General features: G+C 42.4%; 1 protein-coding gene across 1 annotated transcript; it reads left to right on the top strand.

Moving 5' to 3' along the window:
- Nucleotides 1-20306: 20306 nt before the first annotated feature.
- Nucleotides 20307-22560, top strand: LOC144931265 (forkhead box protein I1-ema-like). The gene is made up of 2 exons (XM_078855071.1): nucleotides 20307-20990; nucleotides 21543-22560. Exons 1-2 carry the CDS (start codon nucleotides 20390-20392, stop codon nucleotides 22181-22183), a joined length of 1242 nt encoding a protein of 413 aa, XP_078711197.1. The 5' UTR covers nucleotides 20307-20389; the 3' UTR covers nucleotides 22184-22560.
- Nucleotides 22561-25684: the final 3124 nt, after the last annotated feature.

The raw sequence follows: 25684 nt of genomic DNA, 5'->3' as shown, positions 1-25684 counted from the left end.
TGTCTCTGTGTGTGTCTCTCTCTGCTTGTGTGTCTGTGTGTCTCCGTGTCTGTGTTTTGCCTCTCTCTCAAATGTAGTTCTTCCTGATGACGACTGCTTGTGTCGCAATCGAAACGTCGTACTCTATTGTTTAATTTATTTTCTTTCTACCTGACTTTACCGGAAGAACAAAAGAGCTTAAAGCAATGTTGTGGTGGGGGGTTTATCTGGCTGGTATTCAATAATTATATATCGAAACGGAGTAGAACGGTTGTCAGTAGTATTATTACCAGTCTACGATATTTGGAGGAAATAAAAAATGTCCTCGCTGGATTCATCCAAAGCACATTGTTAAATTCTTCAATTCTGTGCAAACAATTGTTAATGCTGGCGTCCTGGTGGATTTTCTAATTGAAAAAGCAAGTCTGTGATTTTTTTTACTTGGAAATTGTACGTAGCTGCTCAAGTAAGAAACATACTGGCAAGGGTTGTGCACGCAAATGTGAAGCAAGCCGCTAGATTGGAGCAAGTAGCATTTAGTTTGTATGCTGAATTTAAAACAGCTCTGTCATATTTATGTATTTGTATTTGTGGGGGGGGGGGGGGGGGGAATAGCTCCTAAACCTCTGGATGGATGAGGCTAAAATTGTCCTATTTGCTAGTGGAGCGCCAAAAGAGCAATTTTGAAGAAAAAAAATCTCAATCATACTTTTCATCAGATGAAAAAAGAAAAAGAATGCAAATCGTGTACAAAATCGCCCAATTTTGGCAACTATGTATGATCAGTATTGTGCTCCATCTAGTGGAGAACAGGAATTTTCGCTGATGAAAAGAGACTTCTTTTTGTACTTGACAGCAATTTCAATGCGAATGCACAGCAATATAAACTTAGTTACATCGTCAAATTCAACCGAGTCAAATTCAAAAGCAATTTAGCTCCCGCATATTACTGATAATGGTAACATTACATTTGAATGAAGCTGGGATGCACACATGGGTATGACAAAAATATGAGACAAAATCATAATTGTTCGAATCAAATACAATTGTACGTCACCTATGCAATACACGAAAAACACACATACATCGATTAGACTTCCTTAAAAGAAAAAAAAGAAACTATTATCGATTGCCCAAAATGTTGCTGATCATATATTTGTTTCAGTTAAATCAGCATTATTGACAAATACATTGAGTTCCCCCCCCCCTAATTATCAATTGTGCTTGCACACCCAATGCCTACGTAGCATCACCAAATAATATATGCAATCTAGTCTACGTAGCATGAATACAATATAGTCTACATATCATGAATCCAAAATAGTCTATACAGCATACATGCAATATAGTCAATATACGGCATGAATGTGTGGAACATGTTCATATAGAAAGTCAAACTGCTCTACAAAGTGTGAATTAAAATCTCATCATTGTTGACCTTCCTGTTCGTTAACGCTGGCATTGAGATGTGTACCGTATTCGTAAGCAGGCGAGAGCCATTCGACAAACGCAGATGCAGTTGTTCAAAACAATTTGTGCTCCGTGTTGCTCCGCGCAAACGACTTCACAAATCATCTCAAGACGTAAACCACGCAACACAGTTTTGTTTTAAATGATCACGCAAAAAGGTGTACATTTAAAATGTCAGTTTCCAACCTAGATTCATAACGTCGTCAAAATTGAAGATGCGACTGCAATGTTTATGAATCCCGTATTGCGCAAAATATACATTTGTTTATATTTTTCGTGCGAGCTTAAGATCACACAGTTTGTTATCCTGGACTTCTTCAGGGGTTTGTTGACGCAGCAATGTATGCACAGTTAGTCATCACTCACGATAAATTTACAGTCAACAATACCACGTGGAACGGAGACTGGTTTTGGTGCGTAGATGTTCAGCTCCAATAGATTTATTAGAACAACTTTGCCACTGGCTGAAATTTCAGTGAAATAACAATTATCTCCAACCCAACCAAAAAAGTAATTTGTGTCCCCAGACTTAAAACAAACATCGTGACTGTGCATTCAAATATATCAACACGAGTACGTGTAAATATACACATTTGTGAAAGGTATAACGATCCAGCGTTTCTGTGACCGTTCAACTAATTTCCCAAGAACAAACAAAAACTCCACAGTCGTCATTAAAAACAGTGAGTAACAACGTAAGATATAAACTGTGCTTGTCTTTGCTGTGTACGTCTTAGCTGTGTACGTCTTAGCTGTGTACGTCTTAGCTTGTGTATGTCTTTGCTACGAAGCTCTCCGATGTGTTTCCGGCTTTGTACTGTGTTGCACCCCGGCACGATGTCCGATACACTTCCACGCACGTGCTTGGGAAGCTTCCACCGGGCTCTGAGTTGGGACGATTCCGCTCCTGACAATGCTCAGAAAGCTCCCAGCACGCGGAGGGAAATTCGAGACATCGTGACGACCGACACGCGGTTCAACCTGAAAGCACATCGGACAGCTGTAATGTAACACGTTTATATAACAAAAAAGCGAACGCACCATGCAACGGCCGTTATCATTAAGCAGACAAGACATTTTGAGCAAGGATCCTCTTGTGAAGAAGCGTCATCGTCAAAAGCAGTTGCCTGTTCTTTGTTGAAATCTCTATTGTAGGGGGGGGGCAGCATTAAGGATGCACGTGGCGGCTTGGTGGATAGGTGCTCCACCGACGCGGCTGTCCTCTGCAATTCTTTGACATTGGGGGTTCGCCAAAATCGGTGGCTATTGGTTAGCAGCACGCAAGGGCTGGTGTGGTTGACCATAACAAGGCAAAAAAAAAAAGACAATTCTAATTGCGTCATTTAGAAGATGTTCCAGAGGTGACCTTGTATACCAGCAGCCTGGTACCTCGTGCCGGTTTACATCGTGACGAGTGTTGACGCGCTGTTTAGACCATAAGCAATCTCCTGACGACATGACATGCCGGGACGATGCTTGCCCTCTTCTCCACCTTCACGTGATGTGCGCAGTGTCCGCACGTCCCGCCCGTGTTTTGTGTACACACTCAACCCCGTGCCTGTTGCCGCTCCGAGGGCAAGTTGCCTCCTTCTCGGATGGTTCAACATGACACACGTTTGTGATAGCAAACACGCGATCCAGAATTTTCTTGTGCGGCGGGCCACCTTAACCCACGAGCCAAGGCAATATCGTCGGGATCCAACAGCTGGCTGTCCCCCCCCCCCCCCCAAAAAAAAAGTCCTCCCGTTTGCTTGGAGTGTCGGGCACATGTACAAATCAACAGACGTGTTACCTATGCGATTGTTTAAAGCAAGGTGATAAAAGAGGCCAGATCCTTCGGTCTGGATTTGAGTTGGGCAAGATCAGAAGTTGTGCTTTGTAAAAAAAGCAAGCAGTAACTCATGCTGCCAAAACTTTTTTTTTTAAACAACCACAATTTAACAGGGATGTACTAAGTATTTGAGCTCCTGATTCTATTTTCTACCGTGCACTCAGAAAATGCTCAACTTCTTCCAAAATTGTCGCCCCCCCCCACCCCGCTTACAAAACGCCACCCTTTCCTAAGCTCTGCTTGAACTCGATTTCAACTCGGCTTATGCCAATGATTTTTTAGGGGTGTGCCAGACTTTACATCAAAGTCAGGTCTTCACCAGGTAAGCTCATTAGAGTAATCCCAACTGACTGCACCTGCCAGGGATGAGTTAAGCTACAATTCTGCTCCTACCCCCCCCCTGCCTCCAAAAAAGGGCCGTCCACTCCCTTAGTGGATGGTGGAGAAAGCCCTCAAGTGTCACTGATAGCACAAAGCCCTTTCTGAGCCATTGCTACTCGTTTGATGCGACTAGTTTTGGGAAGAAGAAGCAAAAGAGAGGTTGGAAGGGGGGGACAGGAGTAGTTCCTAAGCTAAAGCCATAATCTTTTTAACACTCCTTAAGCGCTACCCCCCCCCAACCCGCCAGCATCAATCTTAACATCAAAGCTTCCTCAACAACTTTTTTTAAACTCCTTAATATGACAAGCCGCATTATTGCGCCGTATAATTGATTCAAGGGCTGAAGTGTATTTGCCGCCGTTGTATTTTTTGTGCCGTTCGTGGTGGGAGGGGGGGGGGTGCTGAGGTTTGTCGAGCGTGCTATAGGAGCCAGAGGGAGATAGGATCTCGTCGCTGCGAATGCCGGGCACACAGTGCAAGAGCGCTGTGTGCTCGTGCCACCCTGCATGTTAAAGACCAGCGGCATGCTCAGCTCAGCAGGGGGGTGGGGGGCAGGTCACGGAGTTCAACCGCAATCCCCCTGAAGCCACGCGTTTGAAAGTTGCAATTATCTTTAAATAAGAGAGTAAAAAAATCAATTAACTAGACGTAGCTAAACAAACATGTGAGCGGTGCGTTCAAAATATAAGCATGCATTGTTAAATATTTCTAATCGTATTGTGTACATGTACAACAGCCCCTGTGGCAATCCACTGCCGGATGAGGGCCTTCCCACTCCTGTATGGGCCGAGAGAATTGGTTTACCATACTTCACCAAACTGAATCGTATTTTGTAGTATGTATGTTGAACTTCTTTTGCACCGTACGTAGCCAACCGTGCGAATCGGAGGTGCGGGGGAAGGACAACAAACTAAACACAAAAAGCAGTTCTAAGGAAATTAGTTTTCAATCTAGATTTAAAAGTGCATAGCTCCAGTGACTTCCTAATATCAGGTGGAGCGTTCCAGACAGCCGCAGAAGCGCATCAGAAAGCGCGCGATGCAGTGACCGTCTTTGTCCGATGGATAACCAAAATCCGCTGCGAGCGTGACCGGAGTTCGCACGAAGCTTGACGAGATCAGCAAGGTATCGTGGCTCATTTCTGGCAAGCACTTTGTGCGCAATGAGTGCGACCTTCAAATGTATCCACTTGGCAACCGGAAGCCAATGCAACTGAGCGAGCACTGGACGGACATCAACTTTCAAGTTTAATTTATTAGGTGTAGCCCTGTGAGCCATTCGGCTCTTGAATCGGGTGCAACCGCAACAAACAAAAAACAAAAACATGAACAAAGAAACATGGTCAACAAACTCAAAGTGATCTCCTGCTCAAGTGAGAATTGAGGTGGTGCTCATTCCCCATTCACAGCCCAGAGCTAGTGGTGGAAATTCCGCATTCCTGTGGCAGGGGACAAGTCTCTCCACAGGACAACCACGGTCAATTAAACCCACAAAGTGGTACTCATTGCACCAACCCTCGAGTGATGGTAGGATGAGTCAACGCCCTAGCGAGGATTTTTTATTCACAACCTTCAAATCGGGAGCTGCTCGTTCTACCACGAAGCCACTGTGGCTATAACATCCAACCCATTGTTCTGTCTTTGTTCCCCAAGTGATAAAAGTAATATCGGGACTAAACCAAACACTAATTCATAATTTACACCCCACCGTCCACCACACCATTGAATGAAATGTCGCAATACAGGAATGCGATTCGATTCAAAATTATTCATTCATCTCGTGGCTGGAGGGAATCACGTGCACAAATTAACAGCCCTTCGTCAATCCACTGCTGGATGAGTGGCCACCCCACCGTACTTCGCTATGCTGGTCAGTGTGGGTTGGAGGGAAGGGCCAAAGCAGAATCATTCAGACATCACTCACCGCTGATGTCAGCCACGGCCCGGAATCACACTCAGGTGGCAGAGTTCATCGCACTGTGCGCAAACCACATTAAACCCAAATTACAGCATACAGCACACGAACAGAACAAAACAGACTCTCACACCAGCGATTCAATAAATGTATTGTGGGCTTAATGATTAACATTGATTCATGAAATCCACGTGTCATCACACCCATAAAGAAAAGGCCCACCACCGACTTGCTCGAGACCTGATAGCCACTTCGGTCAAACTGGAGCCCACTGCATGGCATGCCTAATTGAAAACAGGGTGGTGTCTGCTTTGCATGACATTAGATGTACGAGGAGGGACAGCCCAGCTGAATGCAGCCTCCTGCATGGGCCAGCTGCTTGTCTAGAAAGCTGCGAAGAGAAAAAGAAAGCGATCAAAAAAAAACCTCCACAGCAATTACCACGTCGCATAGCCACTCCCTAGCCACAGTCGGCCATGCATCAGATACACTTCACGATCTTAATTATTACAATGAAACGTGCATACATTTAGATTTGCATCTTTCACGTATGCTCCCCCGCACCCCCCCCTATTTTGCAGCTAAAATAAGGAGGCAAGCTGCCAGAGGGCCTCACAAGATTAGAAGGATAAGGAGCACCTCTTGCAGAAGTGAATCTAGCGATGCTCAGGCTTTGTGATCCAGCCGTACGTATCTATGAATGTTCTTGGTTCTTTCGGTAAAGTCACGTAGAAAGGAAATAATGAAATAATAAAAATAATAAAAATAAAACCTAATAAAATACAATGTTTTATTATTATTTTATTACTTCCCTTCTACGTGACTTTACCCAAAGAACCAAGAAGATGAATCCCTGCAGTCACGAAAGCTTTAAATCGAAATTTATGTATGAATGTTGAACTTCTTTCGCAATGTACGGAGCCAGCCGTGCTAATTGGAAGTTGCGGGGGAAGGACAACAAACGAAACACAAAAAAGCAGTTCTAAATAGATGAGTTTTATAATCTATGCTGATGCGGCTGACTTGTCGAATCGCAGTCCATAAGACCGCGCATGTTCCTGTCGTCGTCCCGCGTCAGCATATGCTTGTTAAGCGCGCGCTTATTCATCTGCATGTTGTGCCGATGCTCCTCTGTATTCCGCGATTCTATAATCTACACAGCAGCAAACGCTGCCCTTTTACATGTTTCTGAAAATGGTCAAGTATCTTGGGCCAGGCTGTAGTTGTCATCTCGCCATGGTGGTGAGATGACAATGACCTCACCTGGTAAGCAGGAGGTCGTGAGTTTCACCCTGACCCTTACGCCTGTATATTTGAAGTTTGCATGTTCTCCCCGTGGCCATGTAGATTTTTCTCCGGGTCAGCCGGTTTTTCCCTCCACATTTAAAAACGCACGTTCAGATTATTTGATTGCTGCTATAAATGTCCACGTGATAAGCCACTTCGTTGAGTTATCATCTGTGGCCAGGTCGCTTATGAAAAAGAGCGTTATAGCTCGGTGGGCTTTACCCGGTAAGATCAAAACAGTTTCGTGCTTAAGTGTAGAGGCAACACACCACAAATTATTTTCTCAAGACCGTCTACTTGAATGAATAGGAAAGTCGAAAAATACAAGATTCAAACTTGACTGAAAGCTTTCGTGACTGCAGGAATTACTCTTTGGTTCTTTCGATAAAGTCACGTTCTTTTCTTTCTACGTGACTTTACCGAAAGAACCAAAGAGTTATACAGGATTCCCCCCCAATTGAAATCCCTTCAGACATACGTTTAATTGTCCGTGTACCCACATCGTATCAAGGGGATAAAGTGGCTCTGCGTGGCTATGAACTCAAGGTAGCGACCGCTGCCTCTGTGCCCACATGTTTACACACCAACGCAAGGCAGCAAACGGGGGGGAGGTATGGATCCATCCCCGAAAGCCTTCGCAGACGTTAAGGCGACGGAAGCGGACGCGCACACACATCCAGTCCGACCTCAGACACCCACAGCCAATTTGCCACCTTTCCATTGACAAACACACGATTTGTTTACTTGACATCTTAAGTCTGAAATAAACCACATCGTGAGTCACTGCTAGGACCGTGGTGATAAGGCTCTTGTGCAGGAGCTGCCTTGTGACAATGTCAGCAATACACGACACGGACAGAACCATCATCATCATCATCATTATTTCTGTTTTTGTCTCTAAGACTGCTCTGCATCAGAATCATGACAAAATAAAAAAAAACATAGTTGATCGCTGATGCTTAAGTTAATTTTTATATTTTGCAAGTGGCAAATTTTGCTTACAGAAATTAGGGGAAAAATTTCACAGGGCCCTATGTGTTACATTAAAAATACTGTTATTATGAACGTGTCGTTTATTGTTCTTGTCATCGCTATATATGTTAACATTGCAATCCGCCCTGGTGGTTCGGTGGTCAGGGCAGATAGCAAGTGGGTTAACATTCCAGCTTAGGGGTTGACTCAGACCATTATCCCTCGGATGTCCACATAGAGCAGTGTTCTTTGCTCATTTTCATAGAGGGGACACTTTTTGCCAACAAGACATCATCAGTGTGAGGGCCACCACGCCACCTGCAAGGGGTGTCTCACATTTGTGTATTGTCGGGGGTCACACGTAAGGGCCCCTGCAATGAAGAACACCGATACGGATATACTTGCCTCTGCCACAGGGAATGTGGAAATCCCCTGATCGGCTCATGGCTGTAAGCAGGAGCTAAGCACCACCTCAATGCTCATCAGAGCAGGAAATCAAATTTACTTCATGTATGATCTATTTAACAAGTTATTGTGGCAGTCATTCAAGTAACCGCAGACACAATAACAAGTATGAAGACCATGGCAGCATTCTCATTAACTTGAACTTCCAGAGCTTATTAAAATGAATGTTTCATTCAGTAATTATGCATTCATAAATGTGATGAAACTGGAAGTACTCGGAATGAATGTGAGAAATGGAAAATCCCCAACGCAGTCAATTTCAGTAATGAAATAACCATGCATTTATAGATAATGATCAGTATTACAATGTCATTACTTTGGCAGGGCATGGCGCTCTACTTTAAAATTTCTCATATTAGTCTGAAGGCAGAGGCAAGCATTACACAGGGCTTGCTTCGTGGTGTCGAGCACAAGCGAGGTATTAAATCCTGTATCTCTGTACATTCTGGATGACGACACAATTCCCCCCCCCGCTCCGTCTTTTAAACCATAAATTGGGGGTGCATCGTTTAATCCCGGTAAGGGTTTATGCCTGACCAGAGTATGTATAAAAGAATTGACACTCCGTGCACGACTTTGAAGTGCGTCTTTCTTTTTCGGAGCGTCTTAGAATCTGGAGAACACGGCGTCTCAAACCCTCATCACTGCTGTGATACAGAGGGAAGTTCGTCTCCTGTTTCTATGATCAGGTACTGTGTGTGAATCCAAAACGTCACGGGTGACATTAACTTTGGCCGGACAGTACTATTGGGGCCTCGCGGACTGAAATCAGACTTTGACGGGCAAATGTTCCAAACGCACTGAGGGTGGTAAACTTAAGGCTCCGCACATCACCAACAAGTTTTTTTAAATCTCCGAGCGCTCCCACGTGCCTTTCATTCACAGATGAGATTGACATACGCAGCGCAGCTGTTACCATCAACCAACCAACACGTGTAATGCTTTGAGCTTAAGATGACAAGGGGACGTGGCAAGCATGGTTGAACATAGCAGGGAATTTCTTGGCTATGAGCTGCAAGGTTGTCGATCCCAGATTTTCCCCATGGATGTACCAGGCCATACACACAGATTTGCAAAAATCAGGGAATGCCCTTGTGGCTAGGCTGCTAATGATGCATCAATTCCTCATTTAAAATTGACTCTTACGCTCATAATATATGAAACAATGATGCGTGCTGGAATAAATTATTTATGACTTGTGCAAATTAAATGACAATTATCATGGAATGTTACATTTAGACTGATCGCGTGTGCAAAATGGTACAAATAGAACGGAAAATACCATAAGAAATATAAATGAGATAGTTAACATGAGATAACCAAACCATGACCCCCAAAACATGACATTTTATCAATTTGTGGGGAGGGGTGTGGGGGAGTTAATGATCACATGCCTACTCATGATTGGTAGTAATACAATGCATTGATCCATCAATTAATACAGAATCCATTCTTAAACCTACAGCATATGCATTGAGTCACGTGTGTAAGAATCATCATCTTTCGATTCGCCAGAGTTGTAATTGGGATTATTGTGTTGGTGCAGTGGTTCATGCACCGTGCCCTGAGCCCTACCACCTAAGGTTGAATTCTGGCCACGGTTGGCATCAGTGGTCAGTGATATCTGAACTGATCCTGGTTCACGCACTTCCCCTCTTCCTACACTGACCAGTGTGGCGAAGTAACACCCATGCGCAACACGAGACGAGAGGAGGCCTTCATCCAACAGTGGATTGACAGACCACTGCATTCACCACAAAGCAAATACATAAATACATTCATTCTCAAATCGAACCGTGGGTCCACCTTGAATCCGAACAATTAATCGATTTTCTGGAATAGGCAGGCAAGGGGGGGGGGGCTCATTACATGGCAAATCGTGGCCGGTAACTGCAAGCAGGTAAGATTGAAGTCTACGTATTGCACGCATCGCCTCTCCGCGAGCAGCTACAAACCAAACGCAAGCAGCACCAGCTTCTCCTCGGAGAGTGCTGGCCGAGCTTGGTCCACAGACCCGTGCCACTGTTTATACAACACTTCTCGACTATCAATGCTCACAGCGCCACTGCCTGCACCATAAACAAAAGGCATGAGGCTGGCGGCATGCTGGACTGTGGATAAAACAAACATAATTTCAGTTCAAATACCCGATACTATCTTCAACACCTCATCAGAGTTTGTGGAAAAAAAACTCCCCCATGATACAAGTGTTGTGCCCTTCATGGTCAAATATACACATAGGAGAGCACGTGGTCACAACGTTTTTGGAGCGTGAATATTAAGAATATACGCACTGGCCAGTTTCTAATGATTACCGTCTTTCAATATTGCTAACTGCTTGCGTGCGCCAGCTTGCATTCATACTCTTTTAAAAATGACTTTTCACGCACTGCGCTATTTACCTGGCAGCCTGAGTTTGATCGGTGGTCACGCTAACGTTAGTGGCGAGCGATATCTGAACAAGTCCTGGACGCCCACCCTTTCAGCAACCCTCGACTGAGCAGTGCGTTGAAATATGGTCAAACAGACACCACGACTGGCAGGGTGCAGGGAGCAGTGCATTGACAAAGGGCTCTTAAGTTGCAAGCATGGACCTTCGTATGTTGAACTTCTTTTGGACCGTACGTAGCCAACCGTGCCAATTGGAGGTGTGAGGGAGGGACAACACATCTAATATAAAATATTAACGTAAAATGATCGGTGTATACCTCAAGGCAATCTCGTCCTATAAACACGACCACAGTACAAATAAGATTTTTTTTTTAAGTTATAAATGCTGCGCATCCATACTTTGTTTTTTATTGGTATTCCTGTAGCTGCAATATTTGTAAGAATTGTAGGAGATGAGAGTCTGAAATAGTTCAGTTTAGCTGTTAAAAGATAAACCTTGAGAGATACTGCGATCAGATAGACAACGGAGGTCATTGCGGAGAATGTACAAACTTGTGGCAAAACGATCTGTAAATTGAAATACAGAAGTCAAAACACAGATTGCAACAGAGATATGATATTTGTATGACTTTCTGTGTTCCTTTGGTACGACATAGCACACATGTAGGAAGTAAAAGACGTCATTAGAGGATGATATTATACATGACAGAAGCGTAAAGGTACAATTCAGGGAAAAATAAACAATCTTGACTTAAATAAACAATGTTTAGGAGTCCATTCACCCCAACTCCGAGTACAAAAATTAATATCAATTCTACGGCACTAAAATGACAGGCACGTCCCACAATGCTGTTACTCTGATGGCATGAGATCTTGATTTATTGAATGTTTCATGTGACCTTAACCTTTTCTAACCTTAAAATATTACATCTGTCATGCCACTGTGCGGACAAAATGTAGAGTGCACGTCTAGTACGTTCCAGCTTGACTGAGCGGAGAGTAAATGTTTGACATTTCGATCAAAGAGATGTGTTTTTTTTATCAGTCATTTCTTTCATCGGAAATTCTACCATGCAGCAAAGATCGCCTGGCGAAAATGGCTTACAGTAAACAGTTTGGCGCGCGGCCCTAAACACCATCTTTGCAGACCACAGCGGCTTCGTTCCGCTGTGGTCTGCCTGGCATGAGGCAGAGGTGGTCACGAAAGCAGCAGAAACTGCTGCGTTCAGCCACAAGTGCCCCGAACCAAGGAGAAGACACTTAATAGCGTAATTTTATTTTGTAAAACAAAAAAAATGACCACTTTTGCGCACTAAAAAAACCACACAAGCGGAGGTTTGCCCGGCGAAAAAAACAAACGAGGCCGAAAACTGTAGCAGTGCCGCCTTTAAAAGCCAACACTTCAGGTGTGCGAGATGATTGTTATTATATACATACGTATGCCGAGTGCTACATAAATGCCGCATACACATACTTGTCAACCCATACGGTTTACCCCGTATTCTTGTACAGGGAAATTGAGTTTTCAGGTCCATACGGCGTACAGCCGTTGTCTATTTGTTAGTGTTTCTACCTTCTGGTGGGACTTTGTAAAATGAACGTTGAGATTTCTAAGGGCACGGGGTGACCAATAAGGTCTGAATAGGTCTGTCATTAGGTAGGCACTGATAAGGTATGCATACGTAAGTTTTTTTAAATTAATGTTTTGACGCGTTGCATTTGAGGGTTTACTTCAATAGCGAATTAATTTAATTCGTCTGGTTGAGAACGTATAGAACTGGGGTAATTTTTAATAAATACAGCCACGAGTGGATTACGTGAAACCATTATTAATTTATTTACAACAATAAACACGAAATGCATTGTTTGAAGTCATCTGTGTTTCTGTATAAACACCACAAGACTGTGAAGTGGGCTTGCCTGCATCGGTGTACTTTTCATCCCCTTAAGATTTTAAACGTCGTCTGCCACTGCTCATGCTGATACCAGCCCTGAAATAAAAAACTCATTCACCTAATGTTTACAATATATACAAAGGCGAAGCATCATTTGTAAGGTTAAGGGTACAGTCTAAACAAATGCGTGTGCCAGGCAGTGTTCCGGCCACAAGACATCAACAGTATTCAGACAGCGCCGGCTGGATGCTTGATAATCTGTCAGAGTGACTGACAGACCATGGGGGAGCTTACAAGAACTTTGAGCAGTGGACGGGGGAAAACGTGTGCGTACGAGAGACACACTCCTATTTAAACTTTACGAAAAGTTATTCAATATTCTCCAAACACATTTAATTCAGTTTTGTTCATTAACATAATTATGATAATTATAAAATAGGGTGGGGCATTGACGTCGGTTGATATTGTTTTGCATGATTAGTGGAGGTCAACAGTTATAATGTTCTTATTTTTATAATATATTTTACACATAGTACAACTTTACAGAACAATCAAACTGTTTTCCAGATAGAAAATGGGAGAGAATGTATTCACTTGAGAGACCAACAAAATTTAAGTTTAATTTTAAATATAGCCTAGAAATATAATTGTCACATCTTCAAGTTTTTAACCCTACTTAACATATTTAGGATATTTGTATATGCCTCTTACTATTGGAAATTGTTTATCCCATTTTAGGTATATATAAACACTTAAAACAAAGTCTACAACAAAGTGTGACAATTTACTTGGTGGGTTTTGCAGAAAGAGGAATTGATTCAACGACCAAAATAACACATTTGCATAACTTTGTGGGGCATGGCAGGGGAGTTAAATTAAAACAAACCTTGCATGTTGTTCAATTTTCTTTGTTAAGGATGCCTTGCACACACGCGGACACGTGTGTGTGTGTTGAGACACACACACACACAGGGACACACCGGCGCACACGCCCTCACTTGCGCACACGCCCACGTACATTAGCAGATGGTTAAAATTCGGAGCCAGCATTGAAATGCACCCCATTACCATCACCAAAGCAATGGAGTGTGCCAGGCTGCACGCCGATCGTTTGGGCAACAATCGTACAGATCCACGCACAGATACATTGAAGAGAAGCGATAGGCAGGGGTGATGAGTAAGGGCCATTAAGTGGCTGCACTTACATAAGCACCCTGTCAGTCGACAGTGAGGCTGATAGCCATCCGTGATAAGAGGGAAGCCATATCTTCTAAAACGTTACCCAGTTTTGTATGCCTTATCGCTATTCAAATACATGCATGTTTAAACCGCACGCGTGCTTAAAAACGTGCATGTGTTTAACGCATGCATATTGTTAGCACGACAACAATTATTTTATGATTCGCAATTCGCATTTGATGTGCTAAGTGAACACAGTAATGCATTGCTGGATAATCGATTGATGATGATAAGCAAGGCTGGCTACGTAAGCTGTGAAATAAGTTCAATATACATACTATACGCTTGCAAATATACGTATAAATAAATTTAAAAAGTATCGTGAAAAAGAATGAGACTTTGTGAATGCGATAGTTGGTGGCTACAGGGCAGCTTCAAGGTTATTAACAACGATCCTCTTCTTAGTCTTAAAAAAAAATACAATTTGAAATTTAGCGATCAAGAGAGCTCTATGGTTTTCAGTATTTAACGCCGGAGGCTTTCTCCCCCAGCTTAATGCTCAGACGCATCACTCAGGAGGATGATATAGCTGCTTTCCGGTGGAGGCTGGTTGTAGCCACTCCACACCTGTGCCGCGTGCCTGCTGTAACAGGAGACTGATCAGCGCGCAGATAATTCCGCCAAAGAGTTGAGCAGTAAAATAGCCAAAAGGAGGTTCGCAATCGGTGCAAGTTCAATAACTGCTGTCCGACCCAATCCAAAGTTTTTCATTTGCCAGGTGAAACGTGAATTCGTTTTTTTTCTTTAATTCTGGACAGAGTGTAAGGCACTTCATTTGAAGGCTAATCGTATTTTTTTACGTGCCAAATCAGTTTTTAATGAAATAGGTCGTCAAGCAATTTGATACGTTAAGTACAGTACTGTTCTTTTGAAATGCATTCTGCCTTTGCAGAATAAAATAATAATCATGATAGAACGGTTTTTTCTGTATTTATACAATATAAATGAGATATGTATTGTTCGGTTCGGTGAGCTGCACGTAGCTAATGCATTCTTGCTCAGCATGCATATGAAAGTGGAAGATTAGTTGATCTGTTATTCGGGAAAACACAACTATTCGAGCAACAATGCAAGGTAATTTGAGCCAATCCTTCAAGAGTTTTGTTGGCTGCCAATGTAAAACAAGAGTCAGAGCAATACCACTCTCACCATGGCCACGTCAGGGTGACAACACACGGGCACAGGTGTCCTGCCGAGACGTCAAATCAACACAAAACAAAACAATTATCAATGTTCCACCCTCTGGCAAAAAAAAAACCCCTACACATATGAATACACAGCATGATGAAGAATGTTACCGCGTGTACACGCGTATTTACAAAGACAAAGATCCCCCGTATAGCCTAAACAAACTGTTGGGGCAAGTGCTGTTAGCGAGTAGCACCTATGAAGGCCGGCACAGCACACGAGGGGGGTGGGTTGTCGGCACGACGCCCGACAGCCTTTGTCTCCCCAGTGGCGATGTTTACACATCACACCAGGTACTCATTTGAGACTGAGTCGACCTAGAGAAGGCCCAGGGCCGGTTCAGATGTTCATCGCCGGTGTTGACCGTGAGCGGGAATCGAACTCGTGTCGCCGGATTCGTAGCGCATCGGCGCTAACCGCTACGCCACCACTCCCCACTGTGTTTAGAGACACACGCGCAGATGCACGACCCTACAAGTTCCAACGCAGAAGGAAAACCTCCGCTTTGCAGGTGGAGTGTTCGACCTGGGTGAGGAGCGAACAACTCAATTCCATTCGTGAGGTTGCTGAAGACAACCACGTTCACCGCCCAGTAAAAAAAGCCTCCCACCGTGATGAGGCTTTTCTTGCACAAACTAAACCTCGCCAAAGACTCATGGGAAAGTCTAATTTTATATGGATTATAATTATCATACTTCGATAAGCAAAAAATCTATGCCTTTTTTGAGTTTCCTGGCTGGCTGCTGGCTGGGCTCCTTTCCATTGTTAGTGCTTTGTCATCAAAACTAACTGGGTGGCTGGCCTAACGGGATTTTTCCGTGTAATAAATAAACGTTGCATTCAATTGGAACGGCGGAAGAATAATTTTGGAAGACATTTAATAGATAGCGGCACCGAGGAGGTGGGAGTAACGGGCACAGAATATTGACCACGGTTCATTTAAAATGCATTTATATTTAAAATTTGTGCTCCTATTAATCGATTTTTTTTCACCCGAACATTCTTAAAATCTTAGAATATATATACTTTGTACTCCAAGTGCAGGACTGTGAGAATAGTATAAAAATAGTAGCTGCCTCTTATTTTCGATCTATTGGTATACAAGAATGAGTCATAAATTCAAGCTACTCAGTCCACCGATGAGTGTGTGTCGGTCATGCATTTTGTATTTACCATACTTCACCACGTTGGTCAGCGTAGTTGGTGGGAGGGTGGTGTGCCGAGCGCAGGGCTGGTTTAGACATCGCTCACTGCTCGTGTTGTCCACGGCTGGGACGCGAACTTGGGGCATGTGGTTCACAGTGTAACATACAAGCTGCTATCCTACCCACATTTAAAATAAGAGGACATTTTTCCAATGACATAACAATCAATACAATGGATAACGATTGTTTTACCAAACTTGAGTTTTTGGTAGGTTATGTCTATCTATTTCCTTAAACCATAACATGTCGTTTTTATTTTTTTAAAGATGTATTAAGTCAATGAAAATCATGAAATCACATTTCTGAGTTCGCAACACCTCACCTAGGTGAGCCAATCCTTGAAGACTTTATAAACACACCTTATAAACACACAACGAGATAACGTTTGGAAAACGTGTTTTTAAAAAAACCATGACATTTTTTGTGTGAAATTTAATTTGAATGGGGTAATTTTACCACGCACAATAAAACAACACCAAATTTATTTAACTACCTTAAAATGCGTCTTGCGAGAACGTTTAACCTGAAAAATCTTCTTGAAAATGCACATCAGTCCGATAGTAAATAATATACATAAGTGTGAAATGGGTTCGACATGGTTAATATTTGCAGGTGTTGAAAACAAAAGAATTGCAGCTGTATTTGTTTACATTAATTGTGTTTATAGCCACATGATTTATACAATCTTGCCAAGTGCGTTTTTTGTTGTTTGCACACAATTTCATATTGCACACAAACGTTAGATGTGTTCAATAAACCTAAATAACAAAAGGGGCAATTACTGTCCATTAAATGTATCACCACCTGCTCAACTTATTTGTCCACTTGGTTCTAAAAGTAAACCAATGCTTCATCTATGCGGTCGTTTAAAAAAAAAGTAGTAGCACAATACAAAACCACATATCTTTTAAGCAGTATGAAAATCAGTCCTATGACCCTGTAATTCATATTGCTAGAACCGCACCGACAGAAAATGATCGCATGAATAAGAGTGTTCGCTGACATTTGCATCCTTAGTGGTGTTTTATTGGTGTTGTCCAATAACATTTGCAACAGCAGCAATGTTTTGAACTCGTCCACTCGGAGCAAATAAAATACAATTCCAGAACGTGCCACCAACACTGCGACATCTGCACAAGCAAATGTGGCGATAAATATTGATAGCGTCGCAACGACAGGAGAGAGCACATGCAATCCAAATTTATAAACAATTATTAAAGATTTACCACTGAGATCCTGGGTTCAAATATTGATGAAATTTGGTTTTGGAGGAAAATGGTTTAATGATCTTGACCCGGTGATCAATAACTACACGCACAAAATATCAGATCAAATTTTATTTGGAAAATTGGCTACATTCTGCCATCTGATAAACATTTATGTTGTTAGCAAGGCAGCTGAGAAAGTGACGTCCCCAGTGTCACTTGGTGAGATTTCAGAAGCAACTCTAAGATATCCGCTGAATCATCTTGAGACAACACCAACAGCAACGTTAGTTTACATTCGATGAAAGGAAAAACGAAGGTGGAAATAATCCTTTATATATATAAAGAAAATAAACAACATTGCAGCACATCCATATCCATTGTGTAACATTTTTTTTCTTGAAACCGTATCATCTATTCAACATAAACATCAAATATATAGGGTGGAGCAGTGGTATATCGAGCAGTTAGAGCACCAGCCACAGCTAGCATCAGTGGCAAATGATATCTGTACCCATCATTCTGAGCCTACCACCTTATCCCCTTTACCATCCCACACTGCTCAGTATGGTGAAGTATGGAAAAACAAACCCCATGACCGACATGACATACATTGTTGTATGAAGGCCTCCTTCATGAAAGCCTCCTTCATCCAACAACGTATTTAGAAAGGGCTGTGACGTTTATTGCATCACTATCAACAATTCAGACTGGCTCCTGTTCTCGAACAAATAACTTGTTACGCTGATGAACCACAATGGATAACCAAAGGCACAATGCATCTTGTAATGTTTCAATATGCCACATTGAGAGGTATAATTAAACACGTATGCAGGCCTGTGCATACAAGTGGCTCCTGTGAAATATTGAATTACTGTTTGTTTTCTCAACACACGAGTGGATACAGTAACATCTACAGAAATCAATCTTTCTTAGCGCACAATTACAAAATATTGATACAACATCACTATTATTGCCGCATTGAATTACTTCATCCAGCATAATAAAAACGTATTGAACCGCGTGACATTAGGAACATATTACGACACATTGACAACATTTGCCAGCAGAGGGCAGAATGTTATGCTTTGCACGAAAAGCATTGTCGAATGATCAAGTGACAAGGGATAATTATTGACGACTGTATTGCAGGCACTCAATATACAGAGCTATTGTCTAACATATTTACCAAAAACATAAATATGTGCAGACACGGCGATGGAATAATTGCAGATACATTGACGAACAAAAACCAATATTATTCCATCAGCAGACCGTTCATCAACACAGATCATGGACGTTTTCAGAAACGTTACACTCGTAATTGGAATGACAAATTGTGTAAAAGTAAAAGTGCAGCCCCGCAAATGCTTTGCTCACGTCACTGCTGGCAGAAGGGCCCCCCACTCGAGGGAGCTCTGGAGAGCCCCTCTGAAGCGTATTTTCGATACTTTTGCACACTTGGGAAATGTATTTAGTTATGTATACGATGCTCACTAACACTAGTAAAAAAAATCATTAAAAATATAATACGATAACTGTATGTTTTTTTAAATATTTGTTATACGGCAAAGTTAACTGTTGAAATGTGTAAAGTATGCGTATTTGAAATGCCATTCATATGACTTTAGTTAATTTAAAACTGAAGGAAATCTAGGTGTATTATAATACGCATTTTTAACAAATACAAATCCTACATAGTTTGCTAGCCAATGTTACGAGTCACAGTTAATGTAAACTATTTTAAGATAAAGAAATAAGATTTGGGGTGGAGTGGTGGCACAGTGGTGAGCACAATGTGCTGGCAACCTGAGCTAAACTTTTGGTCCACAGCGAACATCAGTGGCAGATGATATTTGACCCAATCCAAGGCAAATAACCAGCAGGGTGAAGTATGGTCAAACAATCCTCGTGACTGAGGGATGGTAAATTATTTTTTTTTAATAAGCAATATCCACGTGTAATATAAGGCTGTAAGTTTCCATGACATCTTTTTTAAACTTTCAAAGGTTTTACAAATTATGCAGCTGGATATCTTGGCATTTAACATTATTGTCACTATTATTGGTGACATCTTAAGCCATTCTAATGTTGCCAGTTTTTGATCGTACATAATATTCCCTAAATAATGCTTTGGAAAAGACATAACCCTTGGACACTTAATTTCCGAGAGAAAAGTGATGTTGCTATTATGGACCTACCTTATAAACAAAACAAAAACTGGCCAAATGAATAAAATGGTTGCCCAACAAACGTTTCAGAGAGACTACTGTAAAAATAAAATAACTCTATGCACATTTTCAAATAGTCCTTCCTTACTCAGAAAGTAATAGGCGTGAATGTGGGTGTCATTCACGATTTAAAAAAAAAGATAGTACCAATAAACATCTTGAGACTGTCCTTGTTCATACTTAAAGACCCACTTCACAACAAGTACTTGTACACATTGTGCAATTATTGTCAATAGAGCAATACTATAACGTAACAGTTAACCGTTCTACGACGAAACAATGGGCAGCATTTGTTTATGAAAACAAAATAACAACCCAGTCCGGAAGAGGCACTTTTTGGAAAAAATCGTCAAAAATAACTTTTAGTTCCCACTTAACATTGTGAAATAAGAAAAAAGCATTGCGGCAACTTACGCACAACATTATTACGAACTGTAAGTTCACAAAGAAATCAAAGGTTTTTTTTTGCTTGTCTTTTAGCTTTATTTTTCAGTCTTCTCTCTTCTCTTCTTTTTTTACTCTGCAGCACCCGGCTTGCACTGGCTAATGGACCAGGTCTAGTCCAGTTTCCCAGGTTTTTCACCCGAGGCTATGTGCCCTGATTATTTAAATCGCAGCCCCCGCCGCAGCCAACTCACTCGCTTCGCCCGGCGAGCTCAGCTCAGGTAACAGCGGCACCTTTAGAAAATCCCCAGGCACGGAGATAAGGAACCAAAGAGCAGGCAGAGCCACAACGATGAACGCCTTCGTACCGCACGGCTCGCAGCAGTCTCCGGGCCCCATGCTGCCCAATTCGGGCCACAGCGCCCACGACCTCCTGGACATGGTGGTCTACTGCGACAACCTGGGCGGCGGCGGCGGCGGCCACCACCACCAGCCCAACGCGCTGCGTCCTCCCAGTTACCAGTCGTCGAGCTACGGCGACTACTCGCCGCCAGCCAGCAACCCGTACCTGTGGCTCAACGGCCCCACGTACGTGGGCAGCAGCCCTCCGTCGTACGTGCAGCCGTGCAACTACGGTGCCAACCAGAGGCAGTTCCTGCCGTCGCAGAGCCCGGGCTACGGGGCGGGAGCCGAGATGAACCCGTGGCTGTCCTACCAGGGGCAGCAAGACTTCTTCAGGCTGGTGCGGCCACCGTACTCGTACTCGGCACTCATCGCCATGGCCATCCAGCACACGCCGGAGAAGAGGCTGACGCTCAGCCAGATTTACCAATACGTGGCCGAGAATTACCCCTTCTACAAGAAGAGCAAGGCCGGCTGGCAGAACTCCATTCGTCACAACCTCTCGCTCAACGACTGTTTCAAGAAAGTGCCCAGAGATGACGATGACCCAGGTAATGGTGCTGCTCCGTTTACAAAAACATTTTTTTCTGTGGGCTTTTGTTTATTTCTACATTACATATGCAATTCAATAGAGCCATGGGTTGTTGTTGTTGTTATAATATTTACAGTGCAAATCTGCTATCACCATGTTGTTGTCGCTATAATTGTTGAATTGTATAAAATGAAATCCAAGTAATTTATACTACGTACAATAATTTGTCATTTATGCCAGTGTGTAATAAATTAGGATATATCAACATTTAGTAATTAAGATATTCGCTGGTAAAACAAGAATATATATTTTTGTCATGCGATTTTTTTTCTGAACTGACCCCATTTACTTATAATTGTGAAATGTTATAGTTTTTGAGTATGTTTAATGACTCACAACTGACATGCAGGGTTGTAAAAAAAATGTGTAAAAAAGTTACAATTTTTCCTGACATGTTAAACTCGAGAATGTTCACTGTGTACGATGACTGCAGTAGATTTCCAACAACACAATCAATTACGAACTCGACATTTTCGTGACTCCACTTTGTACTTTCCATTCAATTCACCAGGCAAAGGCAATTACTGGATCCTGGATCCCAACTGCGAGAAGATGTTCGACAACGGCAACTTCCGAAGGAAGAGGAAGCGCAAGTCTGACATGTCTCCCAACGGCACCGCGCTGGACAAGGGAGATGACATCAAGGCGACGGACATCACCAAAGACGGCATGGAGGCCTCCCCCTCTGGCCTCACTAGCTCGCCGGGCTCGGACGGCGAGTCCAAAGCGTCTCCCCAACCTCCCCCGCCGTCGCTCATCACTTCGTCGCCCTGCTTCAACAACTTCATGAGCAGCATGAACTCGATGGTGCCGAGCTACGACGGGGGCATGGATCATCGCCCGCTCGGGGCCGGGGTCCCCATGGGAGACGAAGCGTCGCCAAGGAGGCTGCAGCAAGGCATCTCGTCGGCGCTCTCCGCTCCGTACTCGCCGCTGGGACTCGGTCAGTTCTCCCCTCCGGGGGCCGGGGGCAACCAGAGCATGATGCCCATCCCCAGCATCATGGACATCCCTCCACCGTCGGGCACGTCAGCGCAGCTCCGCATGGGGTACTTCCAGTCGAGCCCGGCAAGCCAAAGCGTCAGCAACAATCAAATATACAGCTTCAGCGTGAACAATATCATCTACCAGAGAGACGGAACCGAAGTCTAAAATGCTGCCGATTTGTTGTGCTGGGGAATGGAAGAAGAAAATAAAAACCCCAATCTTGTGCTTGCGTGCAAGCGTCGAAATGCCGATTAAACTTCTGTTTAATTGTAGATGTAAATAGTCTAATGAAACTTGATGGCATATTTGTCAACGCAGAATATTGGCACGGATGTGTATAAAAAAAAAATAAGTGCCGTTTTAGTTGAACAAATTAACGTGTGTATATTTCGATGCCTAATTTATTTTGAGAAGAGTAAGAATATTGTTTATTTTGTCCAGGAAATGACACTGTACCGATATGCTGCATGCACGTCATGGATGGAAACTCATTGAATTCGTTTTCTGCAGTCGGGAATACTGTTTTCACTTAAATGGTGTATTTACCCTCACATTCCAAAATATGTAAATATAGTTATTCTTCAAGCATGGACTGTAATAAAGAATTAGAGTTTTAAAAAAATCGTGTAAAACTTGACCGTGTCATCATTATAACCAATTCCCAACGGATCGCACAAAATACGCCCAAGATAATCCACTAAATGTGTGCAAAAATATAAGATTATTGTTGAAAAGGATGACTATTGCTATCCAAAATATCTGCAATTAAACTTTTGGAATATTTCCAGTGACCGACATTTCTAATTTAAAAATCTACACGTACATAAAGGAATCAATCACTTTGACAATTACTGCAATATTAACTATATTATAAAAAATGCAGTACTTTCAGAGGACCATGAAAAGTGGTAATTGATAGCGTTATAAGTAGCAGGGAAATTCACCAACTATCGATTTCTCCACGTCTTCGCATTGTGAATAATCGCATCCAGTGGTAGCTAAATGACTTGCTCACGGTAATCACCGATTACACCTTTTATTTGGGATATATTGGTTAGGGTTTTTACTTGATTTCATGTTCAACGTAAGCCACATTTGTGATTACAATCTCAAGGTTGTGAAATATTCAAAATATTAAACCCGTTAAAGGTTGTGAACTTGCGTAAATGTTTTAATTGTACAACTGTGCTAAGTTACGATCTTAAAATTCCAGAAATATAGTAATAAGGTAAACAGGATACTTGCAATTGAAGATATGCACAATAGCCAGTGGAAACCATTACAGTGATTCACTTTTCAATAAAGTACAACGCTTCCTAATTTACATTGTATACAAGTGATGATGAATCATAATGCCTTTTCCCCATACACTAAAGTTTGTTTTAAAATGCAGTTCAAATGTACAGAGGAATTTTTGCTCAGGGCTCAAATAACACCGTCGTTTTACTCAGCACGCTCTTTGCGCATTCATTACGCAGAGGGACATTGCCCATGACAGCATTTTACAAATTAAAAATCAAACGCCGCTTAAAGGATAACATTACCTTCATATCATCTTTACTCACGCATCAAGCCCCCTTTTTTCTTGACACGCACATTTCATTTTGACAGTTGTATTACATTACATGGCAAAAAGCATGCCTACAAATAATACCGTTTAAAAATCAAATCAAAGTGTGGATGTTCTTGTTATATCATGACAAAAATAAAATGCTGTTCATGGTGTACAACGTGGCCCTATGATTTTTTTTTATTTTACTTTAAAGTATGTTGACCTAAAACGTGTAATTTCCACGAGGCGCTTACGATTATTAAGTGGCACAATAACAATGCCATCATTGAAACATAATTAGATTTATATACTTGAAAGTCTCGATGGTAATTGATTACAATAACAATGCGTCCACAGGAACACATTGCACACGCAGAGTAAAAAATACGACTTAGATGTTTTCACACTAATTGTTCCTTTTATACGTCAATGATACATTTCTATGTAACATTCAGAATGTATTCCTCCAAAAAATACACGCAGATATGAAAACGCACGTAACATTGCCAATCATTGTAGTCGCTTAAATATCATAGCCAACCAAACCAATGTTGAGATACTTATTTAAGTCTGGAGCACATGGGAGCGGTGGAGTCATGGTTAGAATGTTTCGATGAGCACGGTTGGCTACGTACGGTGCGAAAGAAGTTCAACATACACACACACACAATATGAACTCGGCAACCTGCGTTCGATTCTCTGCCACGGCTATCGTCAGTGACGAGTGATATATGAACCGGTCCATGGACTGTCCCCATCCACCCACTCACATTGACCAGCAAGGTGAAGTATGGGTAAACGACCTCCATGGACTGAAGATTACATTCGTGTTGCCCACAATAAAACATTTTTACAATTCGATATTAATATTCACGACAAGACGATTATCGTGATATTGGTTTTATAACTTTGTCAATGTGTTTTGCATTATCATTGTAGTGTTTTTGTGTTTTTCTGATCTTCCCATATGAATAAAGATAACGAAAATGTTATTCAACTCAACAAAAGTCTGCCATAGGTCTTACAATCACTGAAACTGTATCATTTACCGTTCTGGAAATGCACGTGGGTTATATAATACTGAACTAAATAAACGACCTATGAAAATAATGATAACCTCTGAGTCAGCAGTAACTCTGCAATACACTTTCTAGTGCACTAATATAATTGGTAATGCAATGTATTAAAAAATAAAATTGCGTTCATTATTTTGTTGAAACATTTCCAGGAAATAAAATATGCTCCAAAAAATGTAATGAAAAACGATTGTCACAGCACAAAGGTATTTAACGAAAAGAGACAATATCATGTATCAGGAATCTGACATCATACTAATAGAGATGCAGTCGTCTCTCCACATAAGAAGCAATATTCGCATCCCCCTCGAAGGTGCCATATTAATAGTCATTCCACAAACATTTAGTTTGGCCAGATTTTGTTTTTCCTGGGCCCGCCAAAACCTTAACGAGTTGTCCGGAAAATGTTATTACAAAAATAGTTGTAGCATTTGCATATCGCTACATTGGATTTTGGCTGCAGGGATTAACCCTTGACATACCCCTCGGCTCAGTGTCAGTGCTGATGAACATACTAAGTCTCTGGCCTGTTTCCTTAATTAAAATATCAGTGAAGATTAGGCCTCGTAGATGCTAATCCCTTGGAAGGGCTTCGGGCTGCACTTAGAGGCTGATCCTCCAAAAAAAGAAATCCCATCTTCATTGAATGTGGCCCAAGAGGACTTAATGAAAGGGTTGAGGGACACACTAATGCCCAGGTGGGTACAGATTAGTCCCTAAACCGCAGGAAGTGCGTGATATCCTCAAAGGGGCCCAAGATAAATGCCGTGCCGCGCCTGAGATGAACGCGGGCAAGTACTTGTGCATATCAGAAAAAAAAACATCGCAAGGCAACGAGGTGTCACCGCCGGTCAGCATCACCGCGAAAATATTTCGGAGCTCCACCTTCGCGAGACGGCGAGAGACGAAAATGCGGCTGTCATCGCGAGCACGTCGATTTTCTACCGGTTGCCCCATCACGAAAGGCCCTGAGGGGAGGGGAGGGGAGGGGGGGGAGAGCTGCGATGAGTAACGTGGCAAAGCCAGTGGCGAAGCTAG

The sequence above is a fragment of the Lampetra fluviatilis genome, chromosome 4 (genome assembly GCF_964198595.1).
Source record: "Lampetra fluviatilis chromosome 4, kcLamFluv1.1, whole genome shotgun sequence".
In the NCBI taxonomy this organism is placed as follows: Eukaryota; Metazoa; Chordata; class Hyperoartia; order Petromyzontiformes; family Petromyzontidae; genus Lampetra; species Lampetra fluviatilis.
Note: the sequence above shows the minus strand (reverse complement) of the source record. Positions and strands in the feature narration are given on the sequence as shown.

What these genes read in the sequence shown, in the direction of transcription:
- LOC144931265 (XM_078855071.1), top strand. Translation starts at nt 20,390, where the DNA reads ATGAACGCCTTCGTACCGCACGGCTCGCAGCAGTCTCCGGGCCCCATG. An exon ending in CAGAGATGACGATGACCCAG is followed by an intron (nt 20,991 to 21,542) that starts GTAATGGTGCTG and finishes TCAATTCACCAG; the next exon opens with GCAAAGGCAATTACTGGATC.